This window comes from Canis lupus, chromosome 26, assembly GCF_048164855.1.
Source record: "Canis lupus baileyi chromosome 26, mCanLup2.hap1, whole genome shotgun sequence".
Classification (NCBI taxonomy): domain Eukaryota; kingdom Metazoa; phylum Chordata; class Mammalia; order Carnivora; family Canidae; genus Canis; species Canis lupus.
This window is the reverse complement of record NC_132863.1, coordinates 18,338,507-18,357,843: the sequence shown is the minus strand read 5'-3', so window position 1 is coordinate 18,357,843 and position 19,337 is coordinate 18,338,507. Positions and strand designations below refer to the sequence as shown.

Here is a 19,337-nt window from a genome sequence, read left to right as displayed (position 1 = left end):
TGGGACAGACTTCTGCTAAACTTTTAGTTTTCTTCCTGTGACATTACACAGTTTACCTTTGCAAATATGCAAGTAAGTTCCAGAAGTTCACTTTTCCCGTCTGCATTTCTGTTTTAGCTTGGAGAAGATGTATGCTTGGACCAATTTAGTAGAGGATTAGATAAATTAATCTCTGCACTTATTTTATTATTCCTGTACTACTACTACTACTTTCTTCATTATTTTAAAATGCATTTCTATCACTTCCCTTTAAAATCCGTTAAAAAAGCCTATCTTCTCCATTTTCGGGATAGCTCCTTCATTCTCTGAACACACCACAAACGCTACCCTGGCCTCTAAGTTTATAAAGGCTGTGCCCAGGGATGCCTGGGTAGCTCCGCAATTGACCATCTGCCTTCGGCTCAGAGGGTGATCCCAGGTCTGGGGATCAAGTCCTGCATCGGGCTCCTTGCAAGGAGCCTGCTTCTCCCTCTGCCTATGTCTCTGCCTCTCTATGTCTCTTATGAATAAATAAAATCTTTTAAAAAAGAAAAAAAAAAAAAAAGCTGTGGCCCTAAGTGGCTTCACAAACCCTGATCTCTACCCCATTCTGCAAGGGCTCAGGAGCTTTGTTTCAAACTATTATCTTTTTTTAAAGATTTTATATTTATTCATGAGAGATACACAGAGAGAGAGGCAGAGACACAGGCAGAGGGAGAAGCAGGCTCCATGCAGGGAGCCCGATGTGGGACTTGATCCTGGAACTCCAGGATCACACCCTGGGCCGAAGGCAGGTGCTAAACTGCTGAGCCACCCAGGGTCTTTCTCTTATCTCTGACACATATTTGGTCTTAATCATACACTCTTGCATTTTAAACCTTTCAAATCCATTTCTGAAACCATATAAACTAAGATTGTATGTGAATAAATTTCCACTCAAGAACAATGCAATATTCTTCATATGTATACTTTGCTTCCTACCCCCAAAATACACAATCCAAACCTAAAATGCAAATAAGTTATATTCAAATCTAAACTAACAGGACTCCACTGCCAACCTAGAGTGCCAAACCAGTGAAAGTGTGAAGGACAGAATGTAATCACAGTGTGAAGGGCCAAGGCACAAAGGGCAAAGACACTCCACCAGGACCAATGAGACAGCCACCCCACAGGTCACCCAAGTCCTATCCATGGCAGCGCATTCTGCACTACCAGACTACCAGCCCCAGGATTTAGGTGTATCACCGTAGGAAAGGCCAGCCAGGCCTGGGGGAAAAACTGGACCTCATCTTCCTGTTTAGTCCTTGTTCTCATTCAGCACAGAGTAGAAAATTGGTTTGTGGTAACCCATCTGTGACCCCAAACAACTGGGGCAGCATGGAGAACTCCATGAGTATACATGCAAACACACATGCACACACATACACACAAGCATACACACTCCAGACAACATAGCCAAGCATGCCATACAACACTGAATGTACACTGTGAAACAATCTGAGTTAGGAAACTAGGATCATTGCCACCGCCATTTATTTGCCTAGTTTATAACTAAGTAGAGAACACTATAGTAGTGCTAGAAATGCAAAGAAGTCCCTGCCCTTAAGGGGCTTACAATCTTAGGGAAATAGAACAGGCACATAAAAAGACTGTAAGAAAGCACATGCTAACAAACGCCACAAGAATTCAGAAGGCAGCATAGTTTAAGAACATGGGATTAGGAATCACAAAACCCAGTTCTAGTACCAACCTGGTCAGTTAACTTCTCTGGGTTTATGAGCCCAGCTGTAAAATGAAGTAGTGAGATTTAAAGGCTGTATGCATTTGTTTGCATCATGATTCAGATCAAAAGCTGAGCAAAGTTTTATGGAGGAGGTGGCACCTGAGCTGGACACAGAAGGAAGACAGAGAAGGCATTTCAGACAAAGGAAAGGGGTACTGAGGTAGGCATAAGCGTGGAGTTGGGAGCGGAGAAGACACAAGGAACGATGAGAGTGAGGTAATGGGTGGCTGTGGTAGCCCTCAGGCACTACTGACACATGAATGAACTATATTCCTCCCATTTACATCCAGTCAGTTACAGTACAGAATTCCAGAGAGTAGAAAACACCAGAGAACAATGGCGGTGTTTTATCAAACATTGCACTCAATTTCCAGAAAATATAAAGTGATTTTAACATTATACCTCTACATTTAAAATTGACATCAACAAACTTCCAACTGTCAAAATGTAAACCAAAGTTTACACTCTTAGTAAACATAATTAATCTCTTAATTTAAAAGGACATTTGATACAAATTATATTATCCCAACAATTCCAACATTTATTTTCTACTATGTTCCACGCACTGTGGAAATAAAAAGAGTAAGACAAGTCCCCTGCCTTTGAAAGAGCCTGCAGCCTGGTAGGTGAGACAAACAACTGTGCCTACCTACAATGTACTAAGATGCATGGCATGATCAAGGTTATGAACATACGGCTATGAAGTAAAAGCAGTTTCAGGACGGACTCAGAGGACACAGGCTGATGGCTCAGGGGAAGGGAGTTTGGCAGGGAGAAAGTGTGGGGAGAGGGCTTCCAGGCAGAGGGTACATGGCTACAGACATGGAATAGTGTAGGAGCATGGCATGGCCAGGGCCTACCATGGGTATAGTGTGGCCGAAGCAGAGTGATATGGAAGCCTGGATTTAGTCCTATAAAATGGAGAGCTCATGCTTGCTATGATTGAACTGTCTGCTAATCCTGGTTTCTAAGGTTGGGAAGGGACAGGAAAGAAAGGAAGCAGTGAGGTTCTGTCTGCGTCATAAGCAGTCTTTGTGAACTCTTTGCAGCAAATTACACTGTTAGGAAACTCCCCCTCTCCCCATCACCCCTCCTTTCCCTTAATGATCTGTTGAGTCTTCAACATGGAGCTGCACTGCCACTAGACTAGAAAGGCATAGGGGAGGAGAGCAAACTGAACAGGACCAGAAATGCACACCTATGGCTAATCAAGTTACCATAAGGTAACAGTCACTGTATTGTACAAAGTTCTGTAGACAAAGAAAATGAGTTCTTTTTCAGAAGTTTTCTAAAACTGCCTAACTCACACCAATGTGTTGGAAAATCTCATTCAATGTGGGAAAAGTATATAAAACCCTTGCCGAAGACTGTATTTCCTAAACTCTTTTCCATTAAATATTGGTGTTACAGCACAATACCATAGCAGTTCAAAGCCTATCTTCACACAATTAAGATTGAACCACAATTGCATTGTTTGGCTTAAAAAGCAAAAAGACACAATATGTTATTCCAAGTCTTAGGTTCTTAGCTAGTACTAAAATTTGTCAATGCATAAAGAGATTGCCTGGTGAAGAACATGCAAAGGTAGATGCAATAAACCATCATTTTAGGGTAGGATTCCAATTCCTAAATTCTAATTTCTCATAATAATAATATAGAATCAATTCTATAAAATACCTTCTTGAAATTTTGTTCTATAAGGAAGAAAATAAACCTGTATATTTTATTTAACATTCATTCTTAAGTTACAGTTATGCCTAAACAATCAGCATCTAATTAAAGAAACCTTAGTATAATCCTTAAAAAAAAAACACATTTACATTTAGAAAAATCTTCTACACTTCTGAATAAATTACATGCCTGATATACATTAACCAATAAAGAATACCAATATGAGAATTCAGGACATTTATTTTTCTGCGTGGAGATTTAACTACTGTACAACACACACACACACACACACACACACAACACAAAACAAACTCACAAAGCAATGGTGTGTAATAGGTAGTGAGAGACACTTAAAATAAGCATATTGAAAATACCTACAAACAGGCTTTTTTTTAGGCAACAAAATATTTTCAGTCCTTGACACCTTCTCACACTCACCTAGCACCACAGATGCAAGGACTTACAGTAAACGTATACAATCTCATGCTTAAAACCTAAAGCATGCACTGAATAGAATTTATACATTATGATCTATTAAGTATGCAGTACATACTTCTAATATTTTATACATTAAATTACCCTGCAGCATTTTGAAATTTTAACATTTATGCAAAACAACTTTTGAAAGACTTATGAAACAATTTTTCAAGGATTACCTCCAGGCTGTTTACACAGGCATTGGTTTGGTTAAGAGGGAGAATGGCAGCAGCCTCAAGGTTCATACTGAATGAAAATGGTGTCTGTGCATGTCAATCCATGTAAAAAATACATATATACATAGATGGCACAAAGATTTGTGCAGTTGGAATCACCAGTGCAAATGCATGCATTTGAGGTACTTATTTTTTCCGTGGTCAGGTATAATTATGCACAGTCATGTTCCTCAAGTGCTAAATATTTCAGACCTGATCAAATGAAAGTTGTTAAGAACTGTAAATATATTTATATAGTTAATTTCAAAGCACTATGCTTTTACTGAACATTTGTTTAACATTATATGTTTATATATTTAGTTTAATATGCTTGCCAACCAATAAATTTTTTCATTGTAATGAGACTGACTGGTAATTATACCTGGCCAAGTGATTTAAATAGCATACTTGAAATTCTAGCAAGAATTGTAGTGAAAGAGTAAAATACTTCATTATTGCTTCATTGGACTGAGCTAGAAGGCATAGATAAACAATGCTCAATGATGACAAGTGAATACCCAAAACATCAGTGCATGCCCCAAAATGGCCTCTGCCCAATAAAAACTAAGCACTCTCCACGTTATCGATGCCATTAGCATCCACGTGAATGTCAGGCTCCCCACACAAAGATGAGGGGACAAAGCGGCTAACAGTAGGACACAAACAGCTCTTAAGCTCTGGCAATTCTTGCTTCAGGCGTTCCAACTGTTCCACTTGGAATATATTTGGCTGTTCAGGCATCCAATCATATATCCTATGATGAAACAAACACAAAACATAAAATAGTATAATTTTATGGTTTACTTAAGATCTGACTTAACCTTTTCAGGAGTATCTGATTACAGAAAGCCTGGAACATCCATAGTACAAAAGGCCTCCCCCCTCAACTTTTTAAAAGATGTAATTATCAGTTCAATTTTAAAATACTTCTTCTCCATCTTTCCAAAAATGCAGAATAGTAGCATTTCCTTTTGTGCTCATGATGAAAAAGAACGGTTACAAAGCAACTGAATCAGAAAATGAAATAAACCTGTAGTTTACTATTGATCAATTCTTCACATATCTTCTCTCAAAGCCAATCGGCAATGCTGTATTTTACAGATAGATGGGAAGCTATTAAGAGGCAGAGCTGGAATTCATACCCAGTTGGGACTTCAAAGCACTGAAGATCTGCACTATGTGAACTGTCCAGGTACCCATAGTTAAGAGGCCAGAAAAAGCCCCATGTGACACTGGCAGCACTGCACTGCCCATCAGCAGAGAGAGGATGGCCAGGCAACTCACGTAAGGTACTACAACAGAGGTCGCTGTGACATCTTAGTAGGAAAGAATTTCTAAGAGAATGAGAAGTGACCTCTGGGTCAAGATATCAGACTGAAAACAGAAGCAACTATACTTTCCCTGTATATCCCATTAAAGAGAAAATAAAAGGATTAAAAAAGAATCCATGCGTATGGAGAAAAAAAATACACAGCAACAAAATTTTGGAAGCTGGAAAACAGATGCACGTAATAACAAAGTATTTCAGTTAGCAGAACAGAAAAGGGCAAATCACAAGCCAGTAGTGGAAAACATGAGAAGGCTGAGTTAAAAGCAGCACCAGATTCCCCTAGCACTGGGGAGGGTGACAGCAGCTAAAACAGGGAGGATAAGTGAAGGCTGAGTAGCAGTAAGCATCTCCCCCAATTCTTCCTAACTTCCTGCCACAGAGGCTGCCCCACATCTCAAACCACCCACCCTTCTGTTGATTTTGAGAACTTAACAGGAAATCTCTTGGAATGGATGACTAGAAGACCAGGCATTTTATAAAGCCACCAGCACCAGGGGAATTAGACAGTCCGTACATATAACACATGCAAAATTCAGAGACATGCCCTCCCTTCCCCAGCTCTCTTCCCTTACCTGAATCCCAAGAACCCTGGGAGCCAGATCTGGATCCTCTAGGTAGTTTATATAGATTCTTCTGTGAGGAATCTGGTCAGCCAAAAAGTACAGTTCTAAATCTACTGACATCAGCAGTATGACCAAACAGGCCACCCAGATCACCCCACAGTGAAATCCAACAAGCCCCATTCACACACTAAGAGCCTCTAACAAGCTTCCTAGATCCCAATTTCTTACCATGAGAAGCAGCCAAGGATTTCCAAACAACTGAGAAAAGCTTCTAACATGTAAGGTAGGGAGTCAAAGAGAAGAAAACTTCACAGATCAAAAAAAAGGTCCTTGATGCCTTCATAGAATAGTTCACTGAACCAAAACAGGATGATATATACAAGGGAGAATAGAGCACTCAGAGAAAAAAAAGACAGTTCTTAAAATCAAAGACACAAAAACCTCAATAGACCGGTGGATGATAAGGTTGGCGAAATCTTTCAAAGCAGAGCAAAAAGACAAAAATAGAAAATAGGAGAAAACATAAGTTTGGTCCAAGAGTGAATAGTATGTAAATTGAAGAATTTCTACAAAGGGAGGGGGGAACCCAGAAAAATGGAAGAGATAAAAATCAAAGAATAATTCACAAAATTCTCTGCATCTTCAAGGACATGTATCAACAGATTAGATGGGCTGTCATGTGCCCAGAACAAGGGATGAAACCAGATCCACACCAAGATCCGCCTCTATGAAATTTTACAACACTGGTGACAAGACTCTCCAAGCTTCAAGATAGGAAACAAAGAAATCACATGTGCAGGAACAAGAATCAATATGGTTTCACACTGCTCAACACTAACACTGAAACTGTGAATGTGACTGGAGAAAGGCTTTTAAAATCCCAAAAGAAATGATTTCTAACATGAAATTTTATGCCCAGCCACAGTACTTCCAGGCATGCAAGATCAAACATTTACTTTCCACGTCTTCCTTTCTCAAGAAGATACTGAAGGATGTGTTCCATAAAAATGACAGGAAAGCAAAAAAGATCTGGACAATAGAAAATGGGAGTTCTGACACAGGAAGGGTCCAGGAGCAGTCTTCACTCAGGATGACAGCTGTAACCCAAAGTCGTCAGTGAGTCTATACTAGAGCAGTCTGAGCAAAAAGGAAGGTGTGTTAAGGGCTATCACTCCAAAAGGGCCACTGCCATGCCATTCTACCAGCGCTGTAACCTAAGGACAGAGTGCCCTAGTGAGCCCGAAACTGAATCTTATTTACATATAGCTTGTCTTAACTATGTGCTGAAGTAGCCACTCTACCTGACAGTTTATTATGCACTGGCCTACTCCTGAGAACTGTGAGCAGGCTACAATGGGTACAGAACCAAGGAATATAGAACCACCCACTCCAGAGGACCATATTCCTGATGTACTTCCAATACCTGACAAACAGATGCATTACAATGGATTGCAAAATAAGTTTGGCAAGTTAAGACTAGAATTTAAAAAGGTGAAGGCAAGTGACAAAATGAACTAGCATTTCAAAAGTACACATACAAATAGAAAATATCCAAGGGCCATTATTTTTAAAATTCTGTTTCAGGTACATACTTGTAGATATTGTACCAATGTGTGTACTTGGTCACAATGTAGAATGAATTTCTAATTGGGTTGGGTCAAAAAGGTTTGAAAAGTCATTGCCCTAGAAATACACATGTATTCTAGAGGGCCTGGCTCAACAATGTTTACAGCAAACACTGCAAAAGAAAAACGTGGCAACTACCTAAATGTTCTCATACAGAATAAACTGTAGTAGAGGCATAGCCATGAATATTATATAGCCATGAAGATGAATAAATTATAGCTATATAGAACAAATACATTAACTTTTAGAAAGTTGTTACAACAAGCAGGAGAAAAAATACAAATGAAGTTTAAAGCCACGAGAAACCAAATGGTATATTATTTAGTGACAGAAATAAGAATTTAAATTTTTTAAAAAGAGGGATGCCTGGGTGGCTCAGTGGTTGAGCGGTCTGCCTTAGGCTTAGGGCGTGATCCCGGAGTCCCGGGATTGAGTCCCACATCAGGCTCCTTGCATGGAGCCTGCTTCTCCTGTCTCTGCCTCTCTGTGTCTCTCATGAATAAATAAATAAAATCTTTAAAAAAATTTTTGGGGGGCAGCCTGGGTGGTTCAGCGGTTTAGCGCCGCCTTCAGCCCAGGGCCTGATCCTGGAGACCCGGGATCGAGTCCCATGTTGGGCTCTCTTATGAATAAATAAATAAAATATTTAAAAAATTTTTTAAGAGAATAATAATTTGATAATCAGTTATACCTGAAGGAGGAAATAAGGAAATTGAATTAGACAGAGGCACATGGGAGACCTCAAATCTAATGATACTGTTCTTTAAACATGAATATCTGTTATTGGATTTATTTTCAATCATTTGACCACAGTAATTCTTTTTTTTATAAAAAGAGGAAACATTGTGTAATTACTCTGAGGCAAGCATTTCCCCATACCAAAATGAGACAACAACCAGCTGAGAAAGGTAAATTAAAGGTCATCTTAAAAAAAAAAAAAAATAAAGGTCATCTTACTCAATTATCACAAATGCAAAAATCCAAAATATCAGGAAATCAAGATAGCTCTTCATATGAAATAATGCATTACAAAACCATGATTAAATGTAAAATCTACAATGTGTTATTGCCTTTGTAAAAGAAGAGAATCATTTTTGATCAACTAAAACACCCACTCTCAACAATTCTTCACCAATGTAAAATAAATCAAAGGCTCCCCAAATTATTAATCATTCAAAACCTTTATATCTAAATTTGTAATAATAATAAAAAATAACAGCATAAGCATATTACATAGCAGAAGAAAAAGCTAGAAAAACATTAGGGTGGGGCATCTGGGTGGCTCTGTTGGTTAAGTGTGATTTTGGTTTAAGGTTATGATCTCAGGGTCATGAGACTGAGCCCCAAGTCATGTTCCACACTGGGCACGGAGTTTGCTTAAGATCCTCTCCCTCTCTCTCTGCCCCTCACCCTGTTTTACATGTTCACATGCTTTCTTTCTCAAAAACAAAACAAACAAACAAAACAAAACAAAACAAAACTCAGGCACAGGACCTCACTCTGCTAAAAACAATGAAAGGGACAGGCATAGGGGACTCCTGGCTTTTATTGTAAACCTTGCATACACACACACGTAGTTCTTTAAAACATAAAAACTTGGATCGCCTGGGTGGCTCAGCAGTTAAAGGTCTGCCTTCAGCTCAGGGTGTGGTCCCAGAGTCCTGGGATCGAGTTCCACATCGGGTTCCCTGCATGGAGCCTGCTTCTCCCTCTATCTGTGTCTCTGCCTCTATGGGTCTCTCATGAGTAAATAAATAAAATCTTTAAAAAGAAAAGATAAATAAATAAAACATAAAAACTTTCAAGGGTAAGCATCAACTCTAACAGACCCTAATAGGAGCCCCTTCCTGAATTGTCTCCTCCATATCTTCCACACCTTCAAAACATAGTCTTGCCCTGAGTCCTGCTATTGCTCTGCCTAAAACTCAGATACTGTCAAAGCAAACTTAGCCACTCCCAAAAACTAACTCAATGCTTCCTCTTTAAAATTACTCTTTTTGATCCCAGGTCAGAAAGAACTCACTTTCTTCAGATCTTTTATATCACAAAGTATCTTCCTGTTCTCCATCACATTGTGACAATTCGACTTTAACAAAGTAAGGTTAAGAATCTGCCTAAAATATGTAATACTCTACAAAGTCATACATAGTATGTCTCACAATACATTTTCTTGCCTGAAAACATTTGCAATCATTCCTTTCTCTTCCTCAAAAAAAACATTCCTCAAAATTTTGCTAAACTCAGCATTTTTTAAACGGTTAATGTAAAAATTTTATTTTCCTTTAATTAGTTGGAATTGTCTATTATAAGTCATCTAACTATATGGGACAAGACAAACAATAAAGTGAACTAAATCCAAGGAAAGGTATTTTTTAAAACAGGCTTGGTAAGAATTTCATCACTTACTTTTTTTTTTTTTTTTTAAGATTTTATTTATTTATTCATGAGAGATACACACAGGGAGAGGGGGAGAGAGAGAGAGAGAGAGAGAGACAGGCAGAGACAGAGGCAGAAGCAGGCTCCATTCAGGGAGCCTGATGTGGGACTCGATCCGGGGTCTCCAGGATCAGGCCCTGGGCTGAAGGCAGCACTAAACCGCTGAGCCACCCGGGCTGTCCCATCACTTACTCTTTAATGTTATGGCTCAAGTATTAGTGAGCCTGGTAACCCCTCAGCAGACTAAATCACATCCCTTCTAACCCAAAATTTCTTTATATTAAGCAATCTTTTCGTCTCAGATTAGTGGCTCTCAAACTTATAAACGTCAAGGGAGCTTGTAAGAAAAATGAAAAACATTTTGTTCAACAAATACTTAACCCCTACTGTGTGTCACACATTGTTCTAACTTTTGGAGATATAGCAGTGAACAAAACAAGTAAAGAGCCTGTCCTTGTGGAGCTTATGTTTGTGTGGGTATGTTGGGGTGGGGGCTGGAGGAAGATGGGAATCAGCTCTCATAAGGCCTTGGAAGGTCCTTGGATTTTAGTTTAGGTGACAAAGAGAATTGTGGGAGAGTTTAAAGCAGTAACAGGATCTGACTTCAGTTAGAACAGGCTCCCTCCTGCTGCTGTGCTGAAAATAGACAGCAGATGGACTTCAATAAGCCTCATGAGAAATGAGGTGTCTAAGGAGATGACAGTAGTAAACCTGGTGAGTGGATACATTCAGGATATATTCTGAAGACAGCATCAACAAGATTCTGTCTGACTGGTTTTGGAGTATGAGTTTAGGAACAGAGCTACAAAGACACCAAGGATTTAGAATGAGAAACCAAAAGACATGAGTTGTCAATTATACTGAAATCAGAAAGTTTATAGAAAAGAACAGGTTTTGGTAGCTGATATAAAAGTTTCAGTGGTCAGGAGAAAGAGACAGAAAGGCTGAAGATACAAATATGGAAGAATAAAGGTAAGAAAAGCCACAGAACTGGAGGAGATCCCCAAGAAAGTTGGTGCAGAGAAGTCTAGGAGACAGCGTCCCCACCCCATGACAGTATATCCAGTTTGGAGCCCACGTATCCAAATATTTAATAAGCTTCCCAAGTGTTTGTACTACACTCCAGACTTATTCCACTGATAAATGTTAAGATAAACCTCAGGCTGAACTACAGAATTTTAACTTAACTAAGTTTAATATTATTTTTTATAAAATAACTATTTATTTTTTAACAATCCAAGAAAACTTTTTATGAAAAACAAATACCTATCGTAAATTAGACCATTAACTCCAAGTTCCTTCAGTTTCTTTCTGTTTTCCGGATCGTTGGTATCATCACCCCAGCAAAATATGACTAGTCCCTTAGCTTTTGCCTCCTGGATATAGGATGGGTTTCTGAGAAGGTCTTCAGTGTGTGCATTTATCCCCTAAAAGAAAAATTATTCACGAAAAAGTAAATTATTAGCTGCAAGTGCTAAATGGTCATACTCTACATCAGTGTTCCCCAAGGTAGAGTGGGGAGAGAGAAAAAATGTTAGAACTTTTTCTTCCAAGTTATTTTATCAGACAAGTTTACAAATTTTATCTAGCCATTTTAGATGATTCATAAAATCCACTTAGAAAACTACAAAAACTTACTTAACCTAGGCCTGCAAAAAAATACTTTATTGTTCATTTACTGCTTTTCATTGAGATCTAATATCCTTACTTAAGTATAGCTATCAGCTTCTTATAAATGTGTCAAAACTAAGCAATGGGATGTGTAAATAAAATGAAAACTTTACTACTACTCTAAGACATCTTTAAAAATTAAAATAATTTAAAAATCAAGCATAACATACCAGTAGGTTTTCAAATTGTGCAAAGCTCATTGCAATGGGGGTTGTCCGAGATCTGAGGTCCATGAGTTCAGGGTAAATATCAGATTTTCCTTGAGTCAAAAATAATATGGGGTACTTGTTCTGCTTCTGCCGAACCCTAAAAAAGACCATTAAAAAATACTCTCATTAGGGAGATAATTCTAATACAGGAATTTTAGGAAACTCTAAAAATATAAAGAAATCACCTTCTGAAAGAGCTTAATCCCATTACTGAGATATGATCACCATTAACATGTATCTTTTAATCAAAAAAAGATAAATTTTAAATCATTCTACACAAGAACTAAAATATTTTCAGAAATGGGCAATGAGAGACGCCTGGGTGGCTCAGCAGTTGAGGATCTGCCTTCAGATCCAGACGTGATCCTGGAGTTCCGGGATTGAGTCCCACATCAGGCTCCTGTATGGAGCCTGCTCCTCCTCCCTCTGCCTCCCTCTGTATCTCTCATGAATAAATAAATAAAATCTCAAAAAAAAAAAAAAAAAAGAAAGAAAGAAACAAACAAACAAACAAAGAAATGGGCAATGAGGAAGCCCTTGAGGGCTTACAATTTGGTTAGGAGGATGTTCCATGCCTATAAAACAAAACATAAGGTGTGAGGCACTAGGATCCAGTAGGTATAGCATTCACTGAGGGAGTGGGGAGGGCATCCTGCAGGTAGTCCTGAAGGGATGTGAAAATATATATAACCTGACTGAGAGGTCAAATCAAAGGTAAAGTGTGGGCAACCTCCAACCACAATCTTTGTACCCTACGTCCCAGCTACTTATATCTAAGAGTATAGGTGAAAAAAATTATTACTCACATTGTGCAAATATCTGCATCAAATGAAGAAAACACTATTCTCCTCTTCCCAGAATTTTCTAAGACAGTTTTTAAAATTATATCCAAAAACAGATTCATGTCAAAATATGTTGATAAATTACCATCCCATATTCCATCCTATGTGGAAGAAATAAACAGGAAAATAAAAGCCATTAAATATCCTACAATCTCAGTACCAGAAAAAAAATCTTGGGAACATCTAATCCAACTCTTCTTTTACATGAGGAAAAACAAAGGTCTAAAAAGATTAAGAACTTGTCCAAGACCATACAGCTACTTAGTGATGGTGCAGCTGTCATAATTCAGATAGAGACGTTTATGTATAAAGCAATTACACCATCAATAAACTTTTGCTTTAATAAAGTTAGCAAAATAAAAGTTAAAACTCTGGAAATTGCACTCTAGTGCCTTTAAAATATTTTTATATAGGGGCACTTGGCTGGCTCAGTTGGTTAAACATCTGACTTTGGCTCAGATCATGATCTCAGGGTCCTAGGATTGAGCCCTGCATCTGGCTCCATGCTCAGGGAGAAGTTTGCTTCTCTACCACCCCCCTAACTCATGTGCCCCCTCAAATAAATAAAATCTTTTAAAAAAAATTTATATGATCTTTATGAACTGTTAGACAAAAGAACTCCACTTCATTTACTAACTCATTACAAAAAAACCCAGGTAATTTATTTTTCAGGTAGGCTCCATGCCCAGGGTGGGGCTTAAAGTCAAGACCCTGAGATCAAGACCTGAGCTGAGATCAACAGATGGATGTCCAAACAACTGAGCCACCCAAGTGCCTCCCAGCAAAAAACCCAAGTAATTTTTACTAATTAAAAATCTCATTCTTTGGCTCTTAGACATATCAAATACCCTCAGCAAGTAATAAAAATATTTTCTAAATACAATTAAGATACTAAGAGCCCTGTTGATACTCAAATATTAGATGTTTTGTATATCAGTCATTAAAATAATCCTAAAAGCTCAGAAAACTAAAATAATCCCTTAAGAAAAACTTACTATGTTAACCAGGACCAGCTTATCATAAACAGCTACTTAGAAGGCAAGATTTGAGGGCAGGTATAAATTATTCTGACGAAAACAATTTCCAAGATACTGCTCTGATTGCCCAACATACCCTAATTACCCACTTCCAGGCCCCCAGCCCCAACAACCTCTTAACAATGCATCTCAACCATTTGCACATATCCCTACCTGATATATTCAATAGTTAATTGTTTTCCTCAACTAGACTACAAATTCCAAGAAAACAAGGTTTATTCTGTTTACTACTCAAACCAAGCAGCCACAAGATGCCTCGCCCACAGCAGCTTTTCAATATAGAACTATTGAACAAAAGAATGACTAAATTTGGGAATGATTTAAAACATACCTGCAGAAATTTCTTTTCTTGGTTAACTATTACTAGCAACTGCCACTTAATATAAAACTGCTTAAGGAATTATTTAAAATATATGTTTAGTTGAAGAGACAAGACATATACAGAATAAAAGGTTAAAAAAAGGATCCACTAAACTTCAAAAAAATGGCACAAACTAGAAGTTCTGGGAGTGCCAAGTAAAGTACAATTACAAAGGGATTTTGTAGGCAGTACAAGTTTTGGGGAAACTGAGGGATAGAGTTGTTAAAGTAATCTGCCCAAGGTCACAGAAAGCAAAAACTAATCAGTTATAAAGTTATAACTGTCCAGTTTCCATTGTTCATTTTATAAGTATGTCCAGAAACCATCCATGTTAATGTGCATGAGACACATGTAAATTAAAATTTATACTATAATACATTCATCATTAATTTTAAGTACTCACATATAGTATAAGGATAAAGTATGCTTTATCAAAAAGGTTAATAATGTTAGAAGAAGCCACATTAAGATTTCAGCTTCACCTTTCCATTAAAACAAGGAAATGGAAACAAATGCATTTAAAAAAACGGGGGGGGGGGGAATGTGTTACATCAAGGATTACTTACCCTTTGTTGGCAGATCCATTTTATCTCTATGTTAAACCCTACATCTTCTGGCAAAGACTCTAAAACCTAGAGTTTTGTTTGTTGGAGGTGAATTGTATTTTGTTTTTTGGCGAGATGAGTGGCAGAATAAGAGAAGAAAAAAAGGAAAACAGAATTATTACAAAAAGCAACCTATGGTAAAACATACCACTAAGTAAGGATAACATGTTTTGTGCCTTCAGCGTACTTTCTTATACCCAAACTAACAATGTTGTTGATGATTAAGTTAAATAAGGAAGTCAAAAGAAATTAAACAGCAAAAGCAGTAGTCTTAGGCAACATCTGTGATGGCAGATGCACCACTACCACAACAATGCATTCTTAACCTCAAACTCTTTCACCATCATAGGTCTCAGGTCTATATTAACCAGGTACATGGAAGTACAGTGCCTAAAACAGTGTTACTCAATTTCATGTGGGGCTTTTTGACTTTCTTCTCTGTCTTTAGCTTTATTTAATGTATCTATCACATTTTAACTGGGCCAATGCAAAATTAGAAAAATAAGGACAATAATGTAGGTTAGTGTTGAGACTACTAAACATCAAATTTACAAAGATTCTCTTTCAAATTGAGATATTAGGAGTGCCTGGGTGGCTCAGTGGGTTAAGTACCCGACTCTTGGTTTCAGCTCTAGCCATGATCTCAGGGTGATGAAATTGAGCCCCACTGAGCATGGAGCCTGCTTTAAGAATTCTCTCCCCTCTGCCCCTCACCCATTCCCCACGCAAGCTCTCCTTTCCTTTCTTAAAAACAAACAAACTGTGATTTTATTTGGCCTTTGTTGATTTTAAAATTGTGATTAGGGGATCCCTGGGTGGCTCAGTGGTTGAGCGCCTGTCTTCAGCCCAGAGCATGATCCTGGAGTCCTGGGATGGAGTCCCATGTCAGGCTCCCTGCATGGAGCCTGCTTCTCCCTCTGCGTGTGTCTCTGCCCCCCCCACCCCCCGGGTGTCTCTCATGAGTAAATAAATAAAATCTTAAAAAAAAAATAATAAAATAAAATTGTGATTAAATTATAGTGACAGTGCAAAGTGAGTGAGTAAAAAGTGTGCTCAACTTATTTGGCTAAGTAAATGTTAAACCATTAACATACAATTTTTAAAACTGTTTTTAATCACAAATCTAGGAAGCATGAGATTTCTCAGAACCAAATGATTTCAGATTTTTGAGTCAGAAGGAATGACGTTACTTGGCCAGGCTTCATAAATATCTGGAAAGGCTCTCTTGTATCTTTTCTGTTGTATTAGTAATCATGACAAACTGAAATGACCTACTGTTACCTAAGACATCTACTGTACCTAACATCACCAGAAAGACAATGAAGAACAGAAATTATGAAATGGAGCCAGTAGGAAAAAAAGCAGACTTAGCATGACCAAGGAGTGCCTGGCATCCACAGAGGCTTGCCTGATACTGTTAAAGGGATTCCTGTATGAGTTAGGTCTAGTTTTTAAATCTTCATGCTAGTATTTGTTATATTTTTTCAGGTGAATTCTTGAAATTTGTGTTTCATTTTGAGTAACCTGGGTACTTACTTTCTTCAGTTGGAGAATCTCATTTCTCTCTAAAAGCTAAGGAATGGTTTGGTGTTTCTTTCTCAAGTTTTTATTTAGATAATCTCTACATCTATCATGGAGCTAGAACTCATGACCCTGAAATCAAGAGTCCCATGATCCTCCAAGTAAGCCAGCCAGGAGCCCCAGAAATAGTTTTAAATATTGTAAAAATGCTCTCCCACCATATGTTCCTCCCACCCCTTTTTCTGTTGCCTTCTATTTCTTATTTATATACAGAAATATGTGACTTTCCTGTTCTTACCAAATTCTTATCAAATTAACCCATTGAAGTGGGAATTTTTACTCATTTGAGCAGTTAAGTTACTCTTTAAAAAAAAGCATAGCTACACCATAAAAAATGTATTTTCTCTAAAAAGAATCAATGACAAGTTTATATAAATGCTATCTTTGACAGGCTTTTTACTGCCCATTTAAGAGACCAAAATAAATTATTTAGTCTTAACAGAATTAATGAGATAGTTTTGTGCTAGTTTTCCTAAGAACTTACCATTTTAAGAGAAGGAAATGGCTGATTTTCAGAAAAAGAATTTTCTTCCTCAATCACAGATTCTGAAATTTTAAATTATAAAAACTTAGACAAAATGCCATTTTATCCCTAAGATCTTAACCTGAATTCTTAGGATGAAAAAAGAAAAAAAAAAAGATCCAGAGGTAATTACAGAGATCCTTTTAATATGCAGTATTTTTTGAAGGCTCTTGTATGTTTAACCATTAAAACCTCCATTTTGAAATAAGCATCTTTAGTGAAAACTAGTTTGCAACATTTTTCACAGAAACATCAAGTCTGAGGCCCCAAAAGTATCTTCTCATAAACACTTTAATATTAGTTTTTTACAAAGTAGTCACCAGCAGTAATTTGTTATTTGTCAATGGAATTAAGAGCTGTGTCCTCTTGTTAAGGCTACTATTTGAAATATCAAAATCAGCTCAGAAAATAGAAATTAAGAGAATTTAAAGCTACCATTGTGCTTTTGTTACCACTACCATTAAATCCAAAATAGATTATATCTCAAGATACACAAGAATGGTTTTCTAAGAGGAAAAAAAATATCAAACTAAATAAACTTTTCTTAAAAAGAAAACTATATTACAAAGACTAAAGTCATATAAATTAAAAAATAAAAATAAAAAATACTAAAAACAAAAATAAAATTAATTTTATTATTAAAAGTCATGAAATAGCTACAAAGCCTACAAAGTCGTATCAATGCTCTGGGGATAACCTCTGGAGTCTCTAACACTTTACAATATCTTCAAAAAATCATTTCAGTTATCACAACTGCAGATAAATATCTAATGAGTATCTACTACATACAGAACATTTTAAGTATCTCAGGGAATACAAAAACATGTTTTCTACCTTAGAGAGATTTTTTTTTTTTTTACCTTAGATTTATAGTATAATTGAAGAGACAGGACATATACAGAATAAAGGGTTAAAAAAAAGGATACACTAAACTTCAAACAAATGGCACAAACTATGAAGTTCTGAGAGTGCCAAGTAAAGTAGAATTACAAAGGGATTTTATAGGCAGGACAAGTTTGGGGAAACTGAGGGACAGAATTGTTAAAGTAACCTACCCTAGGTCATACCTAACTGTTAGAGTTGGATTCATATTCCTGGCTCTGGAGCCAGCTTTCATACTTGATATAGCCTCCACTTTGTTCTTTGGTTAAGAATGTTTGGAAAAAAATGGTAGGTACAAAATTACAAAGAACTTGATCATCAAGGTAAGAAAACTCGTAAAAGTAAAAACTCATAAGAATCACTTAGCGAGCCCAATACTACATTCGTTAAAATAACCAAGAGTATGTTAAATATATATTATATATATGTTAACTATGAAATGAAAATAGTGCTTCCATATTGGTACATACCTTTCAGATCTTTAGATTTTAGGGCAGTCACATGAGCAAGCTAGAAAACACACACACACACACACACAAAATGCAATCAGAAAAAAAAGCCTTAGTTTATGAAGTTATGGTTAACAGAACCGTAACTTGAAAAGCTAGCCAGTTAAAACTGTAAAATGTGGAATTATCAATTCAGTAAGAATAACACTAACCGCATACACATACACATAAGATCATGATCAAATACCCAAGTAGGAAAGAATATAAAAATTCTTAAGAAACTGTTCATACTCAATCATTTATATAGCTATCTAATGAGAACAGGAAGAATGATCATATAAAATTACATGGCATAAAAAATAAAATATATACAAAGATCTTAGATAGTGAGAGAAGTTTAAAAACCAAGGACAGCATACAAGGCCAGTGGTAAAATAGTGACAGTTATATAAAGAAGGGCAAAAGCGACCAGAGGGCAACCTAAGACTATGAATGAGAGGGGTCAGCCCCTGTGTCTTCTAACAAAGACTTATAGCCTTCACATATGCAAAACAGTGGAGTGGGGGTGGAGGAACTGTTAGAGAAGACAGATGGATTAGTGCAAGCCCATTCTTCCTAATAGAAAACCAAAGCATATACTCTACTCATGCTGAATATACAGTCATCTCCATGCACAAAGAGAATAATACCATAAACAAGTCTAAATCATTTTAAAACTAAAGAACAATCACATTTTATGTTATCATTACTACCTTTAACAACTGGAGTTGGTCAAATGTTAATTCCTTTACTGGAATTTCAAATAATTCAACTGGATCAGCATCAAATTTCTACAAAGAAAATAAAGAGAAAAACAGGCTTCAAATTATTACTGAATGTTTAACCCTAGACAGGTCTAACATCCCAACTTAGTGAATGATGAGGACAGTTGTTTGGAGGCCACAGGGAGTCCATGCAGGGGAGGCCCTCTTTTTTTTTTTTTTAAATACCATCTTCTAGTTCTTAAATTCTAGTTTTAATTTTTTTTTTTAAGATTTTATTTATTTATGAGAGAGAGAGAGAGACAGGCAGAGGGAGAAGCAGGCTCCATGCAGGGA

At 37.1% G+C, this 19,337-nt stretch overlaps 1 protein-coding gene across 5 annotated transcripts in view; it reads right to left on the bottom strand.

Annotated features, from left to right (window-relative positions):
* Window positions 1-1,495: 1,495 nt before the first annotated feature.
* Window positions 1,496-19,337, bottom strand: part of GPCPD1 (glycerophosphocholine phosphodiesterase 1) — a 66,377-nt gene continuing 48,535 nt past the window's right edge. For 4 of the 5 annotated variants that reach the window (XM_072800143.1, XM_072800144.1, XM_072800142.1 and 1 more), the window contains 8 exons: window positions 18,993-19,070; window positions 18,262-18,301; window positions 16,871-16,932; window positions 14,767-14,832; window positions 12,767-12,903; window positions 11,922-12,057; window positions 11,347-11,507; window positions 1,496-4,879 (listed from right to left, as the gene is read on the bottom strand). In XM_072800143.1, coding sequence (XP_072656244.1) covers window positions 4,690-4,879; window positions 11,347-11,507; window positions 11,922-12,057; window positions 12,767-12,903; window positions 14,767-14,832; window positions 16,871-16,932; window positions 18,262-18,301; window positions 18,993-19,070 — 870 coding nt within the window. In that variant the 3' untranslated portion in view covers window positions 1,496-4,689. Of the gene's footprint in view, window positions 4,880-6,027; window positions 6,100-11,346; window positions 11,508-11,921; window positions 12,058-12,766; window positions 12,904-14,766; window positions 14,833-16,870; window positions 16,933-18,261; window positions 18,302-18,992; window positions 19,071-19,337 lie in introns of all 5 variants that reach the window. The other variant, XM_072800145.1, reaches the window with a different exon arrangement.